We start from the raw sequence: 26,572 nt of genomic DNA, 5'->3' as shown, positions 1-26,572 counted from the left end.
CCCTTCTCCAGTAGGTGTTGGCAAACAGGTTGTCAAGGTGATGGCCCATCTGAAGGAGCTCCCTGTATTTGAAATTACTGCAGTTACCGCTACAGTTTGCCGAGGGCACTGCTCTTCCCTCCTGTCTCTGATGGTGGATTCCACACTGTCTGTGGATGAGGATGTACCAGGGCATGTGGCTGTTAAAGATCTTGTTTTTCCTCCCGTCTAGCCCTCAGGGACCTAAAACATTCATGTGTATAATTTTAGATGTGCCTGATGATTATGAAGGGATTTTAGCGTCATAATTGTCCATGAAATGATATATACATTTAATTGAAGTAAAATCTTGAATATTTTGAGCAGCTATAGTTACTATTAGAAGTATGTAAATAAGTATTATCATTAAAATTGAGAGCAACAAACATTTATTATCAGATATTATAATGGCCAAAGGCTATTGAATGATAGAGTTATTAATGAGTTACAAATCAAGTCTACTTGAATTTATATTGACTACTAGTCTAAGAAAATAAGCTTACCACCAGATTCACAGATTCTGGAGGACAGCCAGGTTGCTTGTAGGAATACATACTCTCTCTCTTTCTCACTCCTCGCTCACAGTGTGTGAGGGACAGAGTCTTACTTTATAGAGACTAGGCTAACCTCAAACTTGTGATCCTCCTGCCTCTGTCTCCTAATAATAATTATTGGGATTGTAGGCATGAGCTGCCAAGCCTAACTAGCTCCCTTTTTATTTTGTCCATAGATGAAGACTTTAGCAAGTTCCTAGCAGCTTGCTCATTTGGAGCATGGTTGTAATCAGGGTGGTTGTAAGCAGGGTGGTTGTGATCAGGGTGGCTGTGAGGACTTGCACCTGAGTAAGGGTTCTAGGTGCACTGAGAACAGACCCCCTATGGGTGTCTTTCTTACTCTTCCATTCCTGTGTTAGACTCATCCTGATTGATCTTCACAATAGCAAAGGAGACAGAGAGGTTTTGGGTATTTTTTCCCCTTAGTTTTCTGTATATGAAGACTTTGTGTTATGATGTTTTAAAGGTATTTGCCAATAAAGAAATGGTGTGTGTTCTTTGCACGTCACTCATGTAATTCATGATTAGGACTGGAGGTGGCTTTCCTAGGTGCTTCTGTAGGTTGTTGGGGCCCTAAGGTGCACACCCAGTGCCAGAGAGCATTAAGAATCCCATCCTCTTCTTCTCCAACTGAAAAGCAAATTCACAGATACTTTTACTCACTGGCATAGGAATACAAAGCTAAATACAACAAAAGAAAAGGCAGATTTAATTGTACTACACAAATGATACCATTATATGTAATAACACCTTCTATTCTTTTCTGGATTACTTCAATGGGTTTAATAGTATTAATGAGAGGATTGCGATGTTAAACCTTTGCAGTGGGATAGAAAATGTGTTTCAGGAAGCTTGTTTGTGATTGTGTGAGAAGGGTTTAGCCTGAGTGAGTGCTTGCATTGTTATTGCTGTCGAGTATTGTATTTTTCTCTTAGCTCATGAGTTGGTGGTCATGTGCATTATTGTGACTGACTTCTTATTATCTGTTATTTTAGAGTATAAGCTATTCTAAGGCCACTCTGTTTATATCACTTATCAGACAGCTAAGAAAAATATAAGTCTCATGGAGGCACTGAATTATCTGTTAATAATAATGGGCAAGTCTTGAAACCCATTTTCAGAGAAGCTGTGCATTGCCAGGAACTGTTTCTAACTTTCCCATATTTCTGTGGCTAGCCGTGGCTAGAGTGAGAGCTGTACGTCCCGGTGTTGGCGAGTAATGGGCGGGCCTTGCTGTGGCTGGGGACACTGAGATCTAGGTCACCACCACACTGGGACTGGGCTTCAGAGTGACCATCCCCAGTGTACAGGAGTCGCTCAGGCATGGTGTGCATTTCACTTCAGGAACTTCAAGCCTCTTGAAGGAAAGGAAATTCAGAAACTTTAAGGGAATAGTGTAATAGTAAAAGAGATAGGTTCTTACATTTGTTTTTGTTAGATGGGTACTGATTGTAAGCTAAAATTTGATGATCTTGAAAATTTGTTGTTTTAGATGTTAAAAGCTTAACAAACTGCTTTTATCCTTCCAGAAATTGTTCTGGGGTTCATGTTTGCTTGGGAGAACCTCTAGCTAACACATTAGTTCTTCAAAAGATCTCTCAGAAAGGATGTGGGTGGAACTGCACTAGAATGGCCAGTTCCTAATTCTGCTGTCACGGCTGATGAGTTCTGCTAATGGCTTTCATAAGTCATTTGTACATTAGGGCTTCCCTATTATCATAGCATTTTTATTGTTTCAGGTTTCTTAAGAAATAGCTACTGAGTGAACACATTATTATGCTGTTACTAATAGCTAAGGAAATAATGAAGCTTACTTCCCATTAAGAAAATTCACATTATGTATAAAGATGCATAATATATATATGTGTGTGTGTGTGTGTGTGTGTGTGTGTGTGTGTGTAAAAGCGAAAGTTCAGACATTTGGGAATGTAAATCTCCTTTTATTCTCTCTAGTAATACAGTTTGTGTTGAAAGGTTTTATTGTCTCATTGCTGACATGTCCCACTTTTCTTCCAGTGAGTTCTTAGCAGAAGACAGTCAAGAGAAATTTTGGAGTTTTGTAGAAGCCACTCAAAACATTGGATCATCAGATCATCACGGTAAAATTGAAGCCAATACTTGTTTGACTTTGTGGTCTGGGGAAATGTTATAAGAAAATGGTCTTCTGTATATAATACATGTAACATGGCAGCTAATAGAACACCTTTTCGTTAATGACGACAGTTGCCATGGTAGGAAGATTGATCTTAGCCCAGTGCATGGGAAACCCATGCTTTGCCACTGGGCTATTCCCAAACCCTCCTGATTTAGACCAACACATTATTTATTTTCCTTTTGAAGAGATGAGGTCTCGCTTTGTGAACCGGCTGATTATACAGTCCTACTGCTTCAACCTCTTGAATAGCTAAGGTTATTGGCAGATACCATTGTGTAAGCCACAAATCATTTTGTGTGTGCACACAGTTTGTAACTGTGACTGCAAACCATTCTTTTCTCCCATTGCCTTTACTCTGCGCTCTTTTGTTAATGTGCTTTGGGACTACTTAATGGAAATACATTTTATTGTAGATCATTTAGTATTAAGTTTATCTGTCTGTTTTGGTATGAACTAATTACACAACTGGTCTGTTTGTGTTAAGTGTGTTGTCACATGTTTTTCCGATATGCCTGCCGGTCAATGAATGCTGGAGAGTCAAGATATCAAATTAAGATGTATCTTATCTTGCTCAGTTTTAGTTTATGGTGTGCTTTCTTGAACATTTCTAACACGAAAGATGTAGTGTAGGCTATAGACATTGCTAGCCAAAGATGCTGAGAGAGGAGATACTCACACACCACCTAATGGTGTTCTGGTCAGGGATGGGCCACGTACACGAGAGTGGTGCCATAAGATGCCACAAGATGCCACCCAGTGAGCTCTTAGTTGTCATGATTTGGGTAAGTGTACTTTATTGATTTACCTAGTAACAGAGTCACCTGATAGTGTATTGCTCTGAGCATATCTTCCTTCAGTGACATATGACTGTCATTAAAATATTGAACACCACACGGACAAGTCTTGCTTCTTACAGGATCAGAAATGGTTGGGAACCGACTACTGTTAAATGGAATGGGTTACTTTGACATTTTTGCTAAAATAGCATTTCAATAGCCATCTGAATTTTATAACAGGAGCACATACAGATTTTGATCAGCATTTGTAAGTTTTAGACATGCAGTCATGTAACTTAGAACGAACGAGAATTGTTTATAACAAATTATTTCACAGAGCTGGAAACACAGCTCAGTGGTTATGAGTGTGTATGGTTTTCAAGTGACCTGAGTTTAATTCCCAGCTCTCATTTCCAGCAGCTTGCTGCTGCCTGTGACTCCAGCTCCAAGGGGATTCGATGCCTCTGGTTCTGAGAGCAGTCATGTGCATGTTCCAACACACACAGACAAACACGTTACTAAAAACAATAAGACAAATCTAAAAACACATTTAACTTTTATGATTTCATGTAATAAATGGGTTAAAACCTCAGGTCTTAACATTTAAAATGAAAAAATTTTTTTAAAGATTTATTTATTATTATATCTAAGTACACTGTAGCTGACTTGAGATGCACCCGGAAAGGGCGTCAGATCTCTTTACGGGTGGTTGTGGGCCACCATGTGTTTGCTAGGATTTGAACTCAGGACCTCTGGAAGAGCAGTCAGTGCTCTTACCTGCTGAGCCATCTCGCCAGCCCTAAAATGAAATTTTAATATAAATATTCTGGATAATGTTACAGGGATGTGAATTGATAAGAGCATGTTCATTGTTTCATTATTCATAGTTCTACAATCTAAAGATTGACATTAATTTCTGTGAATATTTTGAGGTATTTCTTCCTTTTTTTTTCACATATGATGATGCTAATGTGATATGGAAACTTTTATATTCTGCTTTTAAAATGTAAATACTGGGTCTAGGAAGATAACTCAGAGACTAAGGCACTTGTAGTGTGAGTGAGCCGGATGGCCACCGTTCAGATCCTGGAACCATGCAGAGCCAGGCAGACGCGATAGCTACCTGTCATCTTAGCACTGATAGCTACCTGTCATCTTAGCACTGATAGCTACCTGTCAGTCAGTCATCTTAGCCCTCGGGAGGCCTGAGAAAGGGATTAGCAGAGCCAGCTGGCGGGCAGCTGCACCTGGCAAGGTCCCGGGGTCACGGGTGGAGAGAGGTTGAGAAAGATGCTTGGTTTTGGGCCTGCATACACATGTAGACGTGTTCATGTCTCCTTGAAACAAGTGTGTCCATACACATACATGTGTGTACACCACACTCAACATGCCAACTCAATATTTTTCCAATTTGAAGACTTTAATTATTTTAGTTACTCATATAGCTCATACTGCAGTCAAAGTTATGTAAAAACTTAGGTGTCTGTTTCTTGTATTGTGCTTGCTTTTGAAAGCCATTTAAACCATTTTATTGAATATATTTTTTTATACTACACTAACACGCACATGTACACACATGCATATACATCTTTATGTCACAGTCTTGGCACAAATAAGTACTTGTTATGTAACAAGTGTTGTACCGCTGCTTCTCATTTATTGGAGGATTCATGTTTGCACACAGGTGTCTTTTTCTTCTAAGCAACTTTGCCTACCTTTTTTGATTAAATGCTTAATGTCATTCTATTGATATCTTATAAATCTTGTTGGGCTCCTTAGTGTTTCAGAGCACAGATAGATGTCGTCGCCCCTGCCCATGGCGTTCAGTCAGTAATAGGCACTTTGATATATGATGTGGTAGACAAAGACATATTCTGGGATCCGAGCAGTGATGTAGCTGGTCTGTGGAGGCCAAGTAGAGAAGTCTACTTTCTCGAGTGAGCCATCTCACAGCTGAGCTCTTCAGAGGACTAGGTCATCTCGGTGAGTAGGGAAACAGCAGTCCAGGAAGACAGCTTAACTCAGAGGGAAGAAAGAAGTGTCTGTCTGTTCTGGGCCTCAGTAAATTCTTGTCACTTGACACAAGTTCATGGTGGTACACTGAAAACAGTTCACCCTCTGTGCCTTCACAGCACTGACTTGTGCTTTATGGCTGTCCTCCTTGCTTGTCGTAGTCATGCCTGTCTTCCGGTCGCTGTGCTTTTTCCACAGATACTGATCACTCCTATTACGATGCCGTATTGGAAGCTGCGTTTCGCTTCCTGTCCCCTCTGCAGCAGAATTTGTTGAAGTTTTGTCTCTCTCTCCGTTCCTACTCAGCCTCAATTCAAGCCTTCCAGCAGGTAAGAAGACCTCATGTGTCTAGGGGACAGCCTTTTGTAGGGGCATGGCATGGTGATTTCGTTGCTTGTCAGACATTTATTTTTAAATAATGAGCAAAACTGATGTTTTTAAAACATTAAAGTCAACCGGGCGGTGGTGGCGCACACCTTTGATCCCAGCACTCGGGAGGCAGAAGCAGGCGGATTTCTGAGTTCCAGGCTAGCCTTGTCTACAAAGTGAGTTCTAGGACAGCCAGGGCTACACAGAGAAACCCTGTCTTGAAAAACCAAACCAAACCAAACCCAAAACATTAAAGTCTTTAAATCTTAGATGTTTCCTTCCCTCTCTGGTTTTGGGGATGGAACACAGGCCCTTGGACATGCAGACAAATTAAGAAATCTCACTACTGAGTCACATCTCACCAATCACAGATAAATAAATTTTATTTTACTTTTCTTGCTTTGGGACTGGACTTGGATATAAAAAAATTTAAGGAATGATTTATACTTATTTTTATATAAGAAATGAAAAGAAAATTGTTACAAGAGGGACAACCAGGTACTGTTAGGCAAGACTGTCTGGAAGATGTAATCTTGCTAGACGGTGAACTTGAATCTAGTCAGAGCCTCTGGATGTAAAAGCAGAGGTTACAAGAGATAGGAAGTGTCAGGCAAAGTCAAGGGAATGTAGTGCAAACATGTAGGATCAGAGAGCCATTTTAGTAAAGTGATCTGGTTTACTCTGGATAAATGAAAAGGCAAAAGAAAAAGACTTCAAAATGTCAGTGCGAGGATCTTGTTTGAAGAGAGGGGCATGAGAGAACCAGATGTATATATATTAACTAGATATTTGTATGAAAGAAATGTGGATTTTTAAAGCTATCCTGTATTATAAAGCGAAACAGGGAGAGAAGCCCACTGAGAGCAGCCAGAGCATGTGGGTGCATCACTGTGAGGTGAGCACCTTTGTATCACTTGCCAGGCCAAGATGTGCATCGGCTGCTGCCGTTTACGTCCTCCATGTACACTGTCAGAGCCACTGTTGTCCTCCAAAAGGAGCCATGGGGCCATTTCCTGTCAGAATCACCTCTTAGAGTTTTGTTTTTATATTGTTTTATTGTCCAAGAATTTACTCTATAGATCAGGCTGGCCTTGAACTCACAGAGATCCGCCTGCATCTGTCTCCTGAGTGCTAGGATTAAAGGCATGCACCACTGTTTTTAAACTGGGTTACTTGTTTTCTTGATGCCCAGTTTTTTTAGTTCTTCTATATTGTAGTTTCTGTTCTCTACCAGGTTCTATACTTGGTAAAGACTTTGCCCATTTTGTAGGCTGCCACTTTGCTCTCGGTTGATACTGTGTCTCTGTTTCTGCTTGTGGGCCAAGATGTGAGCTCACAGCTGTTCCTGCCACTGTATCTTTGCTTCTCCATCACAGGCTCTCAGTCTAAGCCCAGTTAGACACTTTCTTTCACAAGTTGCATTGATTGTTTGTCACAGAAATACAAAAGTAACGAATTTACTGGCCCTGAACTTGGTTGGCTGTGTAGCTGCTGCTGACCTTGCCCATGCTAAGCAGTACTCCATGGTTGAGCTACATCCTTGGGCTCCTATATTAATATTATAGGGAACCACAAACCGCTTTGCATAGTGACTGCCCCATTTTTACTGTACACCCACAAAGTCCAAGGGTTCTAGTTTCTCTGTCTTCCTCAATACTTCCTTAGTTTTTATCTTGGACACTAAGGGTGAGATGTGTAGTCACAGCTTGGTTCTTCTATTTCTTTCCCTTTTTTCCTTTCTCCTCTTTCTTTTTAAACAGGTTCGCTTATACAGCCCAAACCATCCCAGAATGGTAGATGTCGTGCCTCAGCCACTAAAACCTGGGTCCTCTGCAAGAGCAGTAAACTCTTTTGACTCCAGTGACCCATCTTTCCAGCCCACAGATTGCATTTTTTCTCTTTACTCCGGCTGTATATTTATGAAATGGTTTCATTGACTGTAGCAGTATGCTTTACTGTATTAGTAAGTATTAGCCTCCTGAGAGGTGAGGCTATTTAGATTTAAGTCAAATCAAGCTAAAGACAGACTTTACTCCCTCATTTGCACCAGCCATGTTCACCTGCCCAGAAGCCACACGTGGCACGTGGCTGTGAATTTCTGCAGTTGATGCAGGTGACTTCTGTGCCTAAAGTAACCACCTGGATGTGGAGTTGGTGTGAGCAGATGCTACTCTGCTCCCTTTTATTTCTTATAATAATTAGTTGGTTTAGTATGGGCTTTGAATTAGAGACGTGTGTGTGTGTGTGTGTGTGTGTGTGTGTGTGTGTGTGTGTTTGTGTGTGTGTGTATCTAAAGTAGATGTCAGGTGTCTTCCTTAGGCCTTCTGTATAGAAGTAGAGAGTCTTACTGACCTTGGAGCTGGCCTTTTGGCTAGTCTGATTGGCTAGCTTGTTCTGGGGCTCTCCTTACTGTGTTGGGCTTAGGTGGGGGCCGTGCTCACATGACTTGTTAGGTGGGTTTTGGAATCTGAACTCTGGCCCTCATGTTTTGCTCACTGAGACATTTGTTCGCCCTATAGAGATTTACATTCATTTTGATGTGTGCTTAATTTTTCTTACCTTTTTAGGTTAGCCTAGCTCCCTCTTCTGTTGGATTTCTGTAGTGCTAAGGAAATACCTTAGTATGTTCCTGAGATTTCTTGCTTGTTTTCTTGCATTTAAAAGTGGTGTTAGTGGCACACGTCTCTACACTCTTAACCCCAGGGCTGCCTCTCCAGCTCTAGCCTTCTGTGCTTTTGTGTGGATTTTTCTCTATTACCTCTGTCCTGCTGAAGTTTTCTACTTCAGAAGTTTCTCCTTAACATGGGGCCGTGTCTTAGAAGGGAGTCCTGGCTTGGGATTTCTGTAAGAAACTGAACAAGTTTACTGTCTCAGCACCTCTGACCTTTCTGTGGGAGCCTGCTCCCTGCCTGATGCTAAGAGTGGACAGAAGGCGTTGGCCTTCAGTGCAAACTGTTGTTTCTTCTTTGGCTTGGCTGTTTCAGGGTCCTTACCTCTTGGTTTCTGTGCTAGTCCTAGACTGGCAATATTCTCTCCTCTGCCTTCTGATTATTGAAGTTACAGGTGTGAGCCACTGCGCCTGGCTTGTTTCTTTCGATTCCATAGAATTTGTACTTAAATCAGGAGCTTCCTATTATTTTGTATTTCATCTTTAATTAGGACAGCATAGTTTTACCTTGGCATTTTATTTTTGACATTTATTTTATATATATAAGTGTTTTGCTCATTTCTGTATCTGTGTACCATGTGTGTCAGGGTCCTGTAGATGTCAGAGGAGCTTGTCAGGTTTCCTGGAACTTAATTTGTGCATGGTTATGGACTGCCATGTGGGTCCTGAGAGTTGAGCCTGAGTGTTCTGCAGGTGTAGTTTTATACTTTTATTATGAATTTTAGGTTTTTTTTTTAACCTTCATTTCCCCTTTTTGTCCTCTTCTCTTCATGGAACACTTCTCAACACATCTCTGCTACTTCTGTGTCTCTTTGAGTGTGGTGCACTGAGTTCTATTAGAGCTTCTTCCCAGAGCGTAGGTAGGAAGTGATTTATTGGAGCAGGGAAACTTCATAGTACGTCCATCATTAAAGAAAATGTCACCCCTCCACCAGCAGCCCCTAACTGCCAGTAGTCCTGGGAGTTGGGGGTGAGACCTTGTGGCTCTTCCTTTGTCCATGACAAAGTTTGAAGGACGTAATCATGTATAGACGTGTGCAGACAGCCACAGCTGCAGTTAGTTTGAAACTGCCGTATGTCCAGAAGAAAGACTTCTTTTTCTGCACATCTCCCTGACTTCTGGCTCTGACCCTTGGAGGAGGTGGTAATAGTTGTCCCATTTCGGGCTGAGTCCTCTGACCTCACCTATCGCTGGCACTTTTGCCAGTGGCGGGTGTCTGTGGGAAGTGCTACTCACTGCAGGCAGAGGCATCTCCAGCGATGGCGTGCGCTTGCTCGCTCGCTCGCACGCACCTGTGGCTATAAACATGGGGGAATATTTAGAATGTAGTCTGACCCCACAAAGTAGTAAGAGTAGGTTGGCTCCTAGGATTCTCCCAGACTTACAGAACCAGATACAAGTTACCTTAACCTTCGGAGTAGCCTCAGGTCCAGTCATTGAGAAAGTGGTTGGTCACTGCCGTGACATCCATGTCACTAGTAGGACATCTTGCCCCACAGGTCATCATTGTAGCCAAAAAAATTCACATCTGAGCAAGACTGTTGAAAATTTTCTTTCTCAGTAGGCTGCGTAGCATATTCTAGCAGTGTGAAGGCTAGCCTGTAGGGAGAAAGCTGCTAGCTTAGCTCCAGTTTGATTCTCTTTGTCCTGTGATCAACATGTGTGGTACCTGTAGAAATAGAATATTTTTTTATAATTTTAAATTATGTGTGCATACATGCATGTGTGCGTGTGTGTGCGCGTGCGTGTGCGTGTGTGTGTGTGTGTGTATGTGTGTGTACGTGTGTGTACGTGTGTGTACGTGTGTGTGTATGTGTGTGTGTACGTGTGTGTATGTGTGTGTGTGTGTGTGTGTATGTGTGTGTGTGTGTGTGTGTGTGTGTGTGTGTGTGCACATGAGTATAGGTTTCCACAGTGACCACAGTTGTCAGATCCTTGTGCTTAGGAATTGAACTTGGATCCTTGGCAGGAGCAGTATGTCTGTCCTAACCATGGAGCCATCTTTTTAGCCCCAGCAGTGGAATGCTACCGTCAAGACCTGGTGGCACCTCGCTCAATGGCAGTAGCTTCTGTTGTTTTGAGGGAGAGACTCTTATGCTTCTCTGCTCGGCAGTTCAGAGGGAAACAGTCCACAACCTGCACTGGGGAATTTTTCTTTAATAACCCAAGACTTCTGGTAGAACTACCCGACTCTTTCAAAAAGAAATGCAGTTTTTAAATAAGCTTGTATGATCATAGGTTTCCATTCTCTTTTTCTGCCCACCCCGCTGTGTAGATCTCTCTCCCCAGGATCTCAACCCTGCCCCTTCACCTCTGACCCATCCTATTATCTCTCACCTCTCTCTCTTGGCCCCTTTCCGTTGCTCTGACATTTCTCAACACTCACTGTCAAACAGAACTTTTTTTTTTTTAAGATTTATTTATTTATTATATGTAAGTACACTGTAGCTGTCCTCAGATACTCCAGAAAAGGGCATCAGATTTTGTTACGGATGGTTGTGAGTCACCATGTGGTTGCTGGGATTTGAACTCGGGACCTTTGGAAGAGCAGTCGGCGCTCTTAACCGCTGAGCCATCTCGACAGCCCCCAAACAGAACTTTTAACAATTGACATGGAAAATTTTATTATGTATTTACTTATTATTTATTTAGTGTACGTGTCTCTCTCTGTGTGTGTGTGTGTGTGTGTGTGTGTGTGAGTGTGTGTGTATATATGTATGTGTGTGCTCGCGCATACACTGTGGAGGTCAGAAGACAGCTTGTAGCAGTCAGGGGACCCCTTCTTCCATGTGGATCCCAGGGATTGAACTTAGGTGGTTAGTTGGCATTTTAAGGGGCTAAAGAGATAGTTTAGTTGGCAAAATGCCCTTATATCAGGGTATAGTGCCCTACACTTGTAACCCCAGGGCTGGGAGTTAGGGGGACAAACAGGGAGATCCCTGAAGTTCATCATCTGTTCATTTTAGATGAGCTGGTGCAGCTGAGCTTCAGGTTCAGTGAAGGAGGCTATCTCAGAAATGAACTGGAAGAATTAATCTAGAAAAGATACTCCATGTTAACTTCTGACCTCAGCGTGCATATCCACATGGACAGATGCACAGACAGACAGACAGACACACACACACACACAAACACACATACACACCCTGACATTTTGAGCCAAGGGTTTTTGAAGGTACAACCTGGATTCCTAGATGTCTTTTGATAAGTCTGAGAAAAGATTGAAATGTTACATTCTCTTGTGGGATTATAACACTAGCACTGAACTGGGCTGATATAGGAGGAACTGAGTAACGATTGGAGCTCTGGCTTGGAATGCTCTTACCACCTTGGCCCACAGTGGGAGTTCAGCAGATTTATTGATGGTGGATTGTCATTTAACTACATGTTCATTACAACATACATTTCTGTCTTGTCTTTGATTAGAATGTGTATTTCTCTTCCTGACAGATAGCAGTTGACGAGCCTCCACCAGAAGGGTGCAAGTCGTTTCTCTCAGTGCATGGAAAGCAGACTTGTGATCTAGACACTCTGGAGAGCCTTCTGCTGACTGCCGCTGACAGGTCGGTTGTGTTCTTCACTCAATGTGGTACATGCTTTGTGCCTTTGCTCTATCACATGCACTCTGAGTTGAGTTTTGTTTTCTTCCTTGTTTGTTTGTGTGTTTCAGATACCCTCACTTGGTAGTCCTGGCCTAGAACTAGAACAGACCAGGCTGGCCTCAAACTCATAAAGATTGGTCTGCCTTTCCTCCGCGGTGCTGGGATAAAAGGCATATGTCTCTATTGACGCCTGGCTGATTTTTGTTGTTTGTTGAGAAAAGGCATGTGATACATGCCTGGTCCTCTGAGTTTTTTACCTTACCATCTGCACGTATTTGAGAATGGCTACTAGCTAGAGACTGACCAGATGTGAACATCAGCTCCATTACTTAAAGTAGTTTGTAAAATGATGAAAATTAGTTTGTTTTCTCATGTTTCAAAATTAGAAGTACTTGATATTCCTGTTTTATTGGGTGATTTTTTTTTTCTGAGAGATTTAATGGCTTTGTTGTTAGCTTATCAAAGAATACTGTCTGTACAAAAAGCTGGCGCCTGAAGTAGCAGAGATTAATAATAACGATCTCTTAGGATATTATGACCAACAACAGACAGTATTTAAGCGATATTACAAACTTGATTTGAATAATGAAAGTACAGTTTTTTTTGTGTGAGGAGGCTGAGGTTTCCAACAGTGGACACTTAGCACAAGTATGCATCTGGCTGGCTGGAGTAGCAGCCTCTCTGTACCTGCTCTAGGCCATGTGATGATGACTCTACCAGAAACGTTAATGGGATTTTTGGTTATGGAAGTCTTGTGTAATGACATTGTCAAACCCGTAACAAATTCTCTGCCCAACACATGGCACTAGTCTCTCTCTCTCTCTCTCTCTCTCTCTCTCTCTCTCTCTCTCTCTTTCAGAGACAGAGTTTCTCTGGGCACTAGTGTCTCTAACTCAGAATGACAATAGTAAAGTCACTGTATTTTCAGGTAGCTCAGCGTCAGGGTGTGGGTGGATATTTGAGAATGGCAGCATGGTAGAGCAATGCTTTCCTGGGTGGAATGTAATTGGAGGCCTGGCAGTGGTGGCACACGCCTTTAATCCCAGCACTTGGGAGGCAGAGGCAGTCGGATTTCTGAGTTAAAGGCTAGCCTGGTCCAGTTTGTCTTAGTCAGGGTTTCTATTCCTGCACAAACATCATGACCAAGAAGCAAGTTGGGGAGGAAAGGGTTTATTCAGCTTACACTTCCATACTGCTGTTCATCACCAAAGGAAGTCAGGACTGGAACTCAAGCAGGAGCTAATGCAGAGGCCATGGAGGGATGTTCTTTAATGGCTTGTTTCCCCTGGCTTGCTCCCTGCTCTCTTATAGAACCAAGACTACCAGCCCAGAGATGGCACCACCCACAAGGGGACCTCCCCACTTGATCACTAGTTGAGAAAATGCCTTACAGTTGGATCTCATGGAGGCATTTCCCCAACTGAAGCTCCTTTCTCTGTGATAACTCCAGCTGTGTCAAGTTGACACAAAACTAGCCAGTGCAATTGACCCCTTGTCAACTTGACACACAAACACATCACTAGTAAGCCTCAACCCTTAGTTCTTATTCATCCTCAAGATCTTAAATAACTTTAAAAGTCCCACAGTCTTTACATATTAAAAGTTCAATCCTTTTAAAATATCCAATATCTTTTAAAATCCAAAGTCTTTTACAATTAAAGGTCTCTTAACTGTGGGACCCACTAAAATATTTTCTTCCTTCAAGAGGAAAAAATATCAGGGCACAGTCATAATCAAAAGCAAAAATTAAACTCCAACTGTCCAATGTCTGGGATCCAACTCACGACCTTCTGGGCTCCTCCAAGGGCTTGCGTGACTTCTCCAGCCATGCCCTTTGTAGCACACACGTTGTATTCTAGGCTCCAGCTGCCTGTACTCCAATGCTGCTGCTGTTCTTGGTGGTCATCTCATGGTACTGGCATCTCCAAAACGCTGCTGTCTTCCACTGTAACTAGGCTTCACCAATAGCCTCTCATAGGCTCTCTTCATGGTGCCAAGCCTCAACTCCTTTGCATGACCCCTACAGTCCTGAGCCCTCAATTGCAACTGAGGCTGCACCTTCACCAATGGCCTTCCATGGCCCCTCACAGTGCCAAACCTCAGCTGCTCTGCCTGACCCCTTCATGCCTTCAAAACCAGTACCACCTGGGTAACTCTTATACATTACCAAGTCCAGCCACAGCACAAGGTACAACCTTGGCTATCTCTGGAACACAGCCTCTGTGCTCTCAGAAAACTTCCCAGAAGATGCCACCTCAATGATGCTGGTCTCTTCTTAATCACAGCTAATTTCTTAGCTCCAGCTAACCAGCATCAATAGTCCCAGTAATTCACAGTTTTTGCTTTAGTAGTTCTGGTATCTTGTTAATCACAGCTGATTTTTCAGCCCCAGCTAACCAGAACCACAGAATCTTCACAATCAAAACAGCAATGGCCCTGAAAAGAGTCTTAATCTTCTCTCTGAAATTTCACAAGCCAGGCCTCCATTTTCTGCAGTGTTCTCAACATTGTCTTTCAAGCTCCTACACAACATCTCACAGAGCTCTTAACGCCGAATGGATCTTCTGGCCGAAAGTTCTAAAGTCCTTCCACAGTCCTCCCCAAAACATGGTCAGGTTGTCACAGGAATACCCCACGATGCTGGTACCAATTTGTCTTAGTCAGGATTTCTATTCCTGGACAAAACATCATGACCAAGAAGCAAGTTGGGGAGGAAAGGGTTTATTCAACTTACACTTCCACATTGCTGTTCATCACCAAGGATGTCAGGACTGGAACTCAAGCAGGTCAGGAAGCAGGAGCTGATGCACAGGCCATGGAGGAATGTTCTTTACTGGCTTGCCCAGTGAGTTCCAGGACAGCCAGGGCTAAACACAAAGAAAACCTGTCTTGAAAAACCAAAAAAAAAAAAAAAGAAAGAAAGAAAGAAAGAAAGGTAATTGGAGACACTGTGGTTCTTTTAAAACTGTATTGAGTTTGTTAGAGCAACTGTGTAGACTTGTGTGGAGTGGTGTCTCCTCTTCTGAGGGTGGAACTGCTTTTAATAGTCTACTGTGTATCATTTTTATGGCTTTAAGTTTGCACAAGTAGGTAGGTATATATCTGTTGAGAGACATCTTCCCACTTTATGCATGTAGGTGTACTTCAGTATTTTTAACACCCGCATAAAAATGTCCTGCTGCAGGTTTTTAGAGTTGTTTTGAATTTTGGAACTTTACCATTATGAAGAATATATTTTTCATATGTCATTGCCCTCTGTTGCGTGGTTTATTAGAACAGGGATTGGTGGGTGTGTTAGTTCCTTTCTTTTGTTGCTGTTACTGAATAACATGGTGAAAGGCCACTTAACTTATTTTACTGTAAGATTTCTATCTGTCTTTGCTTTTTATTGTGTGATAACACACTACTATTAAAAGCAATTTTGGGAAGGAAGGGTTTATTTGGATTATAGTCTATCCTCAGGGGAAGACAAGGCAGGAATCTGGAAGCAGGGGCTGGAGTAGAAACCATGGAGGCATGTTGCGTGCTAGCTTGTCCAGCCTGCTCTCTTGTAGAAAGAACCCAGACCATCTATCCTCGGGTGGCCACGCCCACAGTGGACTCGGCTTTCTCCCATCAATCAATAGTCAAGAAAATACTGTACAGACTCACCTACAGGCGAGTCTCACCATGGGGGCATTTTCTCAGTTGAGGTTCCCCTTTTCCAGATAGCTCTAATTTCTGTCATGTTGACAAAAAACCTGAGCAGCTCGGTTTCAGGAGGCTAGATGTCCACCATGGCAGAGCAAGCAAGTAGGAGGGAACAGGGAGCTGAGGATCATGCCTCATTCTCACACAGGGAGCAGAAGGAGGAAGAACTGGAGTGTGCCGAGGCTATAAACTCTAAAAGCCTGTCCCCAGTGAGCTCTTCCTCTGTGTTCCAGAGTTTCATAACCTCCCTCCAAACAGTACCACAACTGGGGACCAAGTATTCAAATACAGGAGCCTGTAGGGGACATTTTCCATTCAGACCACCACAGTAGATCATATTTTAAGAACTTTTAATGTCTTTTTTTTAAAGATTCATTTATTTATTATATGTAAGTACACTGTAGCTGTCTTCAGACAATCCAGAAGAGGGAGTCAGATCTTGTTACGGATGGTTGTGAGCCACCGTGTGGTTGCTGGGATTTGAACTCCGAACCTTCGGAAGAGCAGTTGGGTGCTCTTAACCCACAGAGCCATCTCACCAGCCCCCAACTTTTAATGTCTTGATGCTGATTTTAGAAAGTATGGTGGTTTTTTACTCTTTTGAGAAGTTTAAAAAAATTAAGGGGCGGTGGCAGCACACTCCTTTAATCCTAGTGCTTACAAGGCAGAGGCGGGCTGATCTCAGGAGTTCCAGGCCAGCCAGCCCATACAGACAGACAGACAAAAGCATTGTAGGAAGATCACAGTAGCAAACATGCCAGAGAGGGAGACTTGCTGTAGCTCACAAGTTACTTGCTTAAAGTTTTATCTGCTGCTCGAATTATTTGGCCTTAATTTTCAGATAAAATTACAGTCACACTCCACACAGTACAAAAATATGCTGTAGATTTAGTGCTGTGGGATTTGGTATGCATCCTGGCTTCCCTTCTGTTCTTTTTAAAGAATTGATGATATTTAATTTAACTTAGTATTTTATAATTAATATTCATGTAATATACTTTATTTATATAGCCATGAACGAGTAAAACTCATACTTGACAGTATTCTAAATGCAAACTGTTTAAGATTGTGCTGCTCATGAAGATACTTAAAACCTTTACTAAGTTTTTAAAGTTGTTGTCAACCAGTGTCCTGGTTTTTCTTTAAAATTTTTCTTAATTGAATATTTACTTCCAGACCGAAACCATTATTGTTCAAAGGAGATCACAGATATCCCTCATCAAATCCTGAGAGTCCAGTGGTCATCCTTTATTCTGAGATTGGCCATGAAGAATTTTCTAATATTCACCACCAACTTATATCAAAAAGCAACGAAGGCAAAATTAATTATGTATTCCGACATTATATATCTGTAAGTATTGACTTATTTTACAATTTCTTGAATATTAATTTGTTTAAAATGACTTTTACAAATAACTTAATTGGAAATTCTTTTTTTTTTTTTTTTAGAAATCCAATACTTTTATCAGATCTCTCTCTCTCTCTCTGTACTTTCTTTCACTTGTTTCTTTCTCCCCCCCAATCTCCCTTCCTCTCTTTAATTTTTTTTTTTTTTTGAAACAGGGTCTTACTGTGTTACCCTGGCTAGCCTTGAACTCACTCTGTAGAGCAGACTGACCTCAAAGTCATAGAGACCCCCCTGCTTCCCAAGAGCTGGGATCAAAGGTGGTTACACAGAACATTCTTAAATTAATTAATGTTCTTACTTTCTTGATTGCTCTCCACTCATTCTTCTCCATTCACTGAGCAGTCTCTCAGTTGAACTGAACAAGCTGCACCCAGCTAGCCTGCTTGCTCAGGGTTTCCTTGTTTCCACCTTCCACAGGTTAGAATTACAAGCAAGCTGCCACAGCAGTCTGGGTGCTAAGGATTTGAGCGTTGGCCTCTTGCTTGGGTGGCAAGGGCTTACCTGCTACGGCACTTGCTTGGTCTGCATCAGATCTCTTACTTGCACATGGGTGGTGCCTTCCTTGCTTGCTTTTCCAAAGAAACGTCAAAAAAATTACACTTAAAAAATGGGATAATCAAATTGTTTTGATTTTAAAATGAACTGCAGTGAGCTAGGTATGATGAGTGATTCCTATAATCTCAGCACTTGAAAGTTTGAAGCAGGAGGATTACTGTGAATTCAAGGCTATCTGGAGCTACGAACTGAGATCCTATGTCCTTTAAAATTAAACCAAAAAACAGATACTAGGAATTGTGCAAACTTTTGTATGTTAACATTTAAGATAGTCATCCAACTGTCCATGAACCTTAGGCTATTGAGTGTTGAGCCCTCATGTCTCCTGGTAAGTGAGCTCTTAGCCTCCTGAGCTGTGTCCCCTAGGCTCTCCCCTAGGGGACCTGTTTGGAAGCACAGTCTTGTTGAGTTGTCTAGGTATTGTTGAGTTATCTGGGTGGCTTTGGAATCCTCCAGGAAGACTTTGAACTTGCAGTCCCCCTGCCTCAGCTGTGACCACAGGTCCAATTCACCAGGCCTAGCTAGAAGTGATTATTGAGATCTCTGTGTGTATTTGAGCTTATATGTTTGTGGGGTGTGCGTGGGCAGCTGTGTTCTCTTCTGGGGTCCACATTTTCCACATTTCCACATTTTCTTTTTGAGATCTTTTTTTTCCTTTAAAGTGTCTTGACAAGAAAATTTTGACTCTTGTTCAAGAGGGTGTGCTCCTCCCAAGCAGAAGAGCAGCACTCTGGGGGCAGGAGATGCACCAGATTCTAATGCACTCATGACCGTGTCTGTTCCCAATGCCTGGGCTGCCTTGCCGTCTGTCACAGGAGACTTTAAATGTTTTAATAGAATCAGGGCAAAAAGACATGGAAAGGGAAAGCAGGTCGGCCGCTTTTAGTCACTTAAGTTCCAAGAAAGCAGGGCTGATCTGTAAGCATGACTGGGGTGGAGGGGAAGCAAATTCAAACATTTGCCTCAGAGTCTTACAAAGTGGGAAGATACTGGTATCTTCTCCCAGACACAGTGCAGTGTCTGATAGCAGAGACTAATACTTTATCTTACAAGTCCCTCCTCTTACTGTACGTGTTCTGTTGTTTACACTCATTAGGAAGATGTTGGCTCTTTCTCCATCCTTTCTTAGAGTAAGAAACTGCTATGGGAAGGGGTCCTTCTTTAGTGATAGCTGACCCAGTAAGTCTGAGTTAGGACTCTAATACAAGAAAGTAATTATTCCATCTCTTTCATTGGCATGGCCTCCCTGGGGGTATTTGGCCAGAGGTTGACCTTGTCCCATTGGAGTGTTAAGCCTCCACCCAGGCTGCTTCATGACCAGGAAGAATTTTTCTTAGCAGGCCTTCATTATTACTTTAATACCCACACCCCAAGAGGTAACCTAAGAATCATTTAGGAACTAGATGGAAGGTCAGAGCCCCAGACACTTGGCCTTTCTAGTCTCTAGCAGGGATGGGCCTGCCAGGGCTCCCAAGGATGTTTCTGGATTTTTGCTAAGAGAGAAACTAGTTGTTCTCATTGAGGGCTTTTACCCTAAACTGTGCAGCCAGTTCTCTATCTCCTGTTCTCATCTTCCTTCGCTCTGAAGAGGTAACTCTAATGCCATCGTAGCGTTGGGCCAATGACCCATCTCAGCTGATTTCATACAGCTGAATTTGGGGTGTCAGAGTCACAGTTTTGGGGTACCCCTCCAGGGAGCCTATCTAAAAAACCTCAACTGTTAGATGTAGGGAGGAAAGAATCATTGACTGCTGTCTGGAAAGATGTGAGGGAGCTGTGTTACCCTAGGCAGGGAGAAGCCAGAGACATTGGGCTCACAAGAACATCCGTCTGTTGGGTCCTTCTCATGGTTCTCTTGGCCTCCACGGCTGACTGGACAGCGATGAAACCAAGATCTGTTTTCATGCACTTTGAAAGCTGTTGGACAGACTAGAAACAGTGCAGAGTCTCCCCCGGATCCTTCCAGAGGGACAGAGAGAAGACATTTAGCTAGCATTTGATTTTTTTTTTCTCTCTTTTTTTTAAAGGTTAAAACAATACTGAGCCTTTCTTACTTGGATAGTCATTGAAGTGTTTAATTGAGCCAAAATCTGAGGTCTTATATCTGGGTAGCTTTTTTTTTTTTTTTTTTTTTTAATTAAGAAGAAAATCACTGGGCTGGAGAGATGGCTCAGTGGTTAAGAGCACTGACTGCTCTTCTGGAGGTTCTGAGTTCAATTGCCAGCAACCACATGGTGGCTCACAACCATCTGTAATGGGATCTGATGCCCTCTTCTGGTGTGTCTGAAGACAAGTACAGTGTGCTTACATATAATAAATAAATCTTTAAAAGAAGAAGAAGAAGAAACTCACCAATGAGACACAATCTAGGTAACAGCCCAGATAGTTTTAAGTCTAATGTCTGGGAACTGTGAGCCTCTGGATAGTTACAAAACCTAACAAACACACCCATCATTTTAGTTTGGGGTTGTACTTTTGTGATGGGTGTTTCAGACAATGTAGGTGGCCAGAATTATTTTTTTCTTCTTTTTTTATTTTTATGTTTTAGTTTTTTTCGTCTTTATACTGTCAGGTTGAGGGTCTAGTTCTTGGGTACCCGTGCTTGAGAGAGACCTCTGGTTCCTTCTCTGCCAGTTTCTCTGTGTGAGCGTCAGCCGGAGGCCGGCGTGACCCTGCCTTTGCTTGGAAGCAGTGAGGAAATCCTTTACATTGACTCTCCTCTTCGTAGATTGGACACTGGTTGGTGTCTCTTCGGGCTCCTTGAACAAGGGAACAGGAAGTTCTCCGTGTACTTACAGGCCATTTTGAAAGCTGCCCGCCCCATAATCCCCTGGGAGCTAGTTGTTGACTGATCTTGGAGGGCAACGGGAGTACATTCTCCCTGTTAGTCTGTCTGGCCACATTAGTGTAGCTTCTGAGTATGGTTATTAAATATGCAGAGGATTAGCTGCACCCTTTTAACTACTGGATAGTAGTTCAGAAACTAGGCGTGTCTACATAAATGTTGATGAGACATTCTTTTTAATGTGCTTGTTGAACTTTGACCTTACTCTTTTGGTATCTTTTTATTTGGTGGAAGTGGAGCGTTTCTAAAGAGGTAGAATAAAGCAGAATTAATATAAAATTAAACGTGTATCATATCATTGAGTATTTAAAATATGGAAGTCTTTAAAGTTTGTGTGTCATATTGTTCAGTAATTCAGTAATGGTAATTGTTAAGTATGTGCTAAGAGAATAAAAATTCCAAAAGAAAATTTGATGGAGTAGAGACAGATGTATTTATCAGTCCCCCCCTTTTTTTTTGTTCTTTTATATTTTTGAGACCAGTTTCAATATATTCTAGGCTAGTCTAGAAGTCCAAATTCTTCTGCCCCGGTCCCCCCCAACCCCCCATTAGAGTTAAAGCCTTATGCTACCACATCTGGCCAAAGTCCAGTTTTTGACTACTCCTCTCCTGCTGACATCCCCAGGCCTTGGATTATGACCAGGTTCATAGGGATCAATTGCTCCCCCTGTGGAGCAAGACGTTTGAGTGCATGTCTGAGAAAGCAGTCGATTAGCCCTTTGTAATAGTCATGCTATCTATTATAGCACCAGTAGTGTTGTCTTGCCTCGAGATCAGTGCTGAGTATATAGCTAATAACATTATATATATATATATAAATATAAAGACAATTAAAAAGTGTTTACAGTGGAATTACATCATTCCCCTTTCTCTCTCCAGCCCCTCCTATGTACTCCGACTTGACTTCATTTAAATTTATTCCATTTTTCTTGTGTTGTTAAACGCACGCATGCATATAAGCACACACATATCCACACACACAACCTGCTCAGTCCATATGATGTTACTTGCACATACGTATTTCAGGGCTGACCATTTTGTATTGGACGGCCAATTGGTGTGCGCTTCTCATCAGTGTGGCTGCCTGCACTGAGCAGGGGCGGCCTCGAGAGCCATGCCAGTAAGGAGGGGCCGCTGTGCCTCATGCCGGGCCAGGTGGGGATGGTGGAACTCTTGCTCTATTTGCAGAATCCCAGCAAGGAGCCGGTTTACCTTTCTGGCTATGGAGTGGAACTGGCGATCAAGAGCACGGAGTACAAGGCCAAGGATGATACTCAGGTGAAAGGTGAATTTGTAAAAATAAGACCATGCTTTCTCTTGCCTTTACGTATGAGTTCATGGGGAATTGGCTTGTCACATCTGGGTAGGAACCTTCAGCACATTTTCTAGGCCTGGATTTTTGTCCTCTGTAACATATGGGCAGTGATAGGTTCTTTTTCAAGGAAGATAATGTATGTCGAGAATTTGGGGGGTGGATATTGTGGTGTGTGCTTAACAATCTCAGTGCTGAAGCAGGAGGATTATAGCTCAAGGCTGCCTGTCCTGTCCCCCAAACAGTAAAAACAAGGAAGGGTACACCGAAACAAAATGAAGCCCACGAGGTTGCGTGTGGTGTTTTTACCCAGGTGATGTGATCAGCAGCAGCAACTGTTGTTGATGTTGTGTGTGTCACAGACAGGCCTTACTGTGACTCCGGTACAAAACTCTAAATATCCTAGGCCTCATGGGTCATTTTTGTTTTTATTATTTTTGTACTTGGAACAGTTTTCTTTGGGTTCTTCCTCCCATATTATGATGTGGTTTTTTGTTTTTGTTTTGTTGAGACAGATTTTTTTTTTCCATGTAGCCCTGGCTGTCCTGGAGCTCACTCTGTAGACCAGGCTGGCCTTAACTCACTGAGATCCTCCTGCCTCTGCTTCCCAAGTACTGAGACTAAAGGGATGAGCTGCCATACCCAGCCCTGAAGTAATTTTTTTTAACCACAAGTTTTACTTGCTGTCTTTTTTTTTCTTTAAAAATCACTTTATTATATCTTTTTGTACTGTGTGGTACTGAGTTCAGAGCCTTGTGTGTGATGATGCTCGTCCTCCGTTATCTCACCATTGAGCTGCATCTGCATTCTTTTTAATGTTTTCGTTTGTTTGTTTGCTTTTCATTAAGTTATCCAGGCACACTAAACTATCTAGGCCAGTCTTGAACGTGAGCCTCCTGTCTCAGCGGGAATTATGGTGCATGCCATTACATTCTCTGCACTGCTTTTAAACATGAAATGATGGATTTGAATAGTGAAGCAAATGGAAAATGGTGTGCTGCTCTCTCAGTGATGGTTAGGATTTTTTAAACTGTAAATTCTTTAGAATTTAACTGTGAAAAAATATTTCATAATATTTCAATCTATTAATTTCAAATTTTTTAATGTAAAATTTTCTAAGGCTTGAAAGAAAATTTATTCTTGTTCAGAAACACAAGAAATATAAAACCACCATCGGTTTACAGGCCCACACTGAAGTGTTACTTGAAGCCTTCGATATTTCTTTTAATCTCCAGTCTGTGGTGGAACCCTTACTTCTATTCTGAGCTACTAGACATGCCTCTACTATGTCTTTATAGGAACTGAGGTAAATGCCACGGTCATCGGGGAGAGCGACCCTATTGATGAAGTGCAGGGATTCCTCTTTGGAAAATTAAGGTATGTTGATTCATGTTGCTGTGCACCGCCCTTTGTTCCTGTGTCTTTCCCGTTGCTGTCTGAGTTGCAGCTCTACAGGACGTTCTATACAGAGTCCACCGCGGAGAAACCTTCTCACTTGCAGTCAGCGTGGCCGTTTTGTTCTAGTGAAACGCACTGCTCTTGGATGGCACTGGAGTTACCTGCCCATGCTGAAGCGGGTTTCTTTTCCTCTCAGTTGATAGCATACAGTTACAGATCCTTGTTTTGAGTAGCGGAAAAGATCACATTCTATTCTCTTCTTCACATGGTTGGAAGTAGTGAATGGGGTTATTTTCTTATGCTGAGCAGAATCTGAAAAAAGAAGCCAAAGTGTATAGTAAGTAGACTTAAAAACATGCAATAGAGATAGTGTTCCATCAGCCAATGGGAAGTTTTTTCTTTAATATATATTTGTTTGTTTGTTTAGTTTTTTTTGAGACAGGGTTTCTCTGTGTAGCCCCAGTTGTCCTGGAACTTGATTGTAGACCAGGTTGGCCTCGAACTCACAGAGATCCACCTGTCTCTTGAGTTCTGGGATTAAAGGCATGCAACACCATGCCTGGCCTATGTTATTGGTATTGTTTGAGTGAGGTCTTCCTTTGTAGTCCTGGTTGTTCTGGAATTCTCTATGTAGACCAGGCTACCCTCAGTCATGCAGAGATCTGCCTGCTGCTGCTTCCTAGACGCAGATCAAAGACATGGGTGATCATACCTGGCAGAAAATGATTTTTTTAATTAACTTATTTACTTTTTACTTATTCACTTTACATCCCACTCACTGTCCCCCTCCTGATAATCTTCTCCCACAACCCTTTCCCATGCCTGCTCCCCTCTCCTCTGAGTGGGTGGGGCTCCCCTGTATCCCTGACCCTGGCACTTCAGGTCTCTGCGAGGCTAGGCGCCTCCTCTCCCACTGAGGCCGGAAAAGGCAGCCCAGCTAGAAGAGCATATCCCACAGATAGGAAACAGCTTTTGGGATAGCCCTGGTTCCAGTTGCTTGGGACTCATGAAGACCAAGCTGCACATCGGCTGCATATGTGCAGAGAGGCCTAGGTCCAACCCGTGTGTGTTCTTTGGTTGGTAATTCAGACTCTGAGACTCCCAAGGGTCCAGGTTAGTTGATTTTGTTGGTCTTCTTGTGAATTTCCTATCCCCCTGGGGCCTGCAATCCTACAGAAGATTATTTTAATGATGGAATTTGTTTCATAATTACACAGATCATTTTGTGACAACATCATAATTTATAGCTGAACATTATTCTTGACTGTGGTGACTTGATAAATTTTTTAAGAGTCTCAAATTCTGCTGTGTGGGAATTTCAGTTAGAAATTTTGCAGTGTGTTGCCCTTTTAAAAAATAAAATAAAATGGTTTCCAGTTCCAGCTGCGGTGTCTTCTTCCCTTTGGGTGGATTACTGTTGGTTGACTCCCTGCCGTGGACACTTGCCTGTCATCTCTTTCAGCTCTGGCTATAGTCAGGTGCCACTTTTATTTGATCAAGATTTCCAGAGTCTCTTTTAGTACTCTTTCTATGCTTTTTAATTATATTTATTTATTTCGTGTGTGCCATGGGAACAGTGCCTGAGTCCAAGATATGCACACGGACCTAGTTCTCTGATTCCCGCACCCCAGCCCTGGGATCTGAGTCAGGTTGTCAGGTTTGGTGGCAAGCCTTCACTGCTGAGCCCTTTTGTTGTTCTCTGGGTGATGCTGTGGTTTTATGCGTTCATAGCACAAAAGCTTCATGTAGAATATACAACACTAATGTACTTTTAGAGGACAGCTGTTGTGCTTTAAAATCTTTTGCCCGTATTGAGGAAAGTTTCTTAGGTTTGGGAGAGGAAAATTATGAAGATTAAATTGGAGTCCTTGGCTAAGTGCACTATGAGAACACAGTGAGAAGAGTCGGTTCTGTTTCTGTAGAGAACTGTACCCCGCCTTGGAAGGACAGCTGAAAGAGTTCCGGAAGCACCTTGTGGAGAGCACCAACGAGATGGCCCCCCTGAAAGTCTGGCAGCTGCAAGGTAATGGGCACTCAGCTCACCTGAGTTGTGGTGCTGCGTTCTGTGGTGTTAAAAGACTGCAGACCTCGGGCTGGGGATGTAGCTCAGTTGTTAGAGTGCTTGCCAAGCTGCACAGAGCCCTAGATTTGCCTCTCAGCACCACACTAACCGGGATTTGTACTGGATGCCTGTAATCCCAGCACTGTGGCTAAGACAGGATGAGTGTCATGCGTTCCAGACCAACTTGTGCTATAGAATGAAACCTTGTCTTGGGGCAGGGGCAGGGGGATTGGGGAGTGCAGAGCTTGAATAAAATCTACTAGATTCTAAAAGTACCATAGATCATGACATGCACACCCCTACACACACACACACACACACACACACACACACACACTTTTAAAATTGAAATATATTTATCCTCTCCCCTTATACCTTCTCAAATTCATGGTCTCTTTTCTTTTTAATTATTATTCATATATATAATATATATAATACATACATTCATACACACATATATATGTGTATATATATATATGTACGTATATATATGTATGTGTGTATATGTGTGTGTGTGTGTGTGTGTGTGTGTGTGTGTGCATGAATAGATAATGTGCTGAATTGTGTAGCGTTGCTTGTGTATGTATACCTTCAGGGCTGACTACCTAGTATTGGATAACCAACTAGGGGCTCACCCCCTGGTAAGCCCAAATCTTTACTTTTTAACATGCTTGTTGTTGGTGTATAAAATCTATTGATTTTTCTAAATTGATTTCGTATCCTGCCATTTTGCTGAAATTGTTGACCAACTTTTGAAGTTTTCTGGTTGACTTTGGGATTTCTTTTTTTTTTTTTTTTATAGATTTTAAATGTTTTTTTTTTAAAGATTTATTTATTTATTTATTTATTTATTAATTATATGTAAGTACATTGTAGCTGTCTTCAGACACTCCAGAAGAGGGCATCAGATCTTGTTACGGATGGTTGTGAGCCACCATGTGGTTGCTGGGATTTGAACTCTGGACCTTCAGAAGAGCAGTCGGGTGCTCTAACCCACTGAGCCATCTCACCAGCCTGGGATTTCTTATGCATCATATCGTATCATGTCATCTGCAAATAGTTTGGCCTCTTTTCTTATCTTGTCCCCTTAATTTCTTACCCTTACCTTATTGCTCCAGCTAGTGTTGTGAGTCCTTTATTGAAAAG

The 26,572-nt window shown here is 42.2% G+C and overlaps 1 protein-coding gene across 2 annotated transcripts in view; it reads left to right on the top strand.

The window, feature by feature from the left end:
* The window catches only part of Uggt1 (UDP-glucose glycoprotein glucosyltransferase 1), a 104,293-nt gene that overhangs the window by 10,992 nt on the left and 66,729 nt on the right, over positions 1-26,572 (top strand). For both annotated transcript variants that reach the window (XM_006496062.4, NM_198899.2), the window contains exons 3-9: positions 2,589-2,671; positions 5,715-5,845; positions 12,005-12,117; positions 17,023-17,197; positions 21,843-21,939; positions 23,265-23,343; positions 25,287-25,387. In XM_006496062.4, the coding sequence (XP_006496125.1) occupies positions 2,589-2,671; positions 5,715-5,845; positions 12,005-12,117; positions 17,023-17,197; positions 21,843-21,939; positions 23,265-23,343; positions 25,287-25,387 (779 nt within the window). The remainder of the gene's footprint in view (positions 1-2,588; positions 2,672-5,714; positions 5,846-12,004; positions 12,118-17,022; positions 17,198-21,842; positions 21,940-23,264; positions 23,344-25,286; positions 25,388-26,572) is intronic.

Source organism: Mus musculus, chromosome 1 (assembly GCF_000001635.26).
Source record: "Mus musculus strain C57BL/6J chromosome 1, GRCm38.p6 C57BL/6J".
Lineage (NCBI taxonomy): Eukaryota > Metazoa > Chordata > Mammalia > Rodentia > Muridae > Mus > Mus musculus.
The sequence above is the reverse complement of the archived record's forward strand: the minus strand, read 5'-3'. Positions and strand labels throughout refer to the sequence as shown.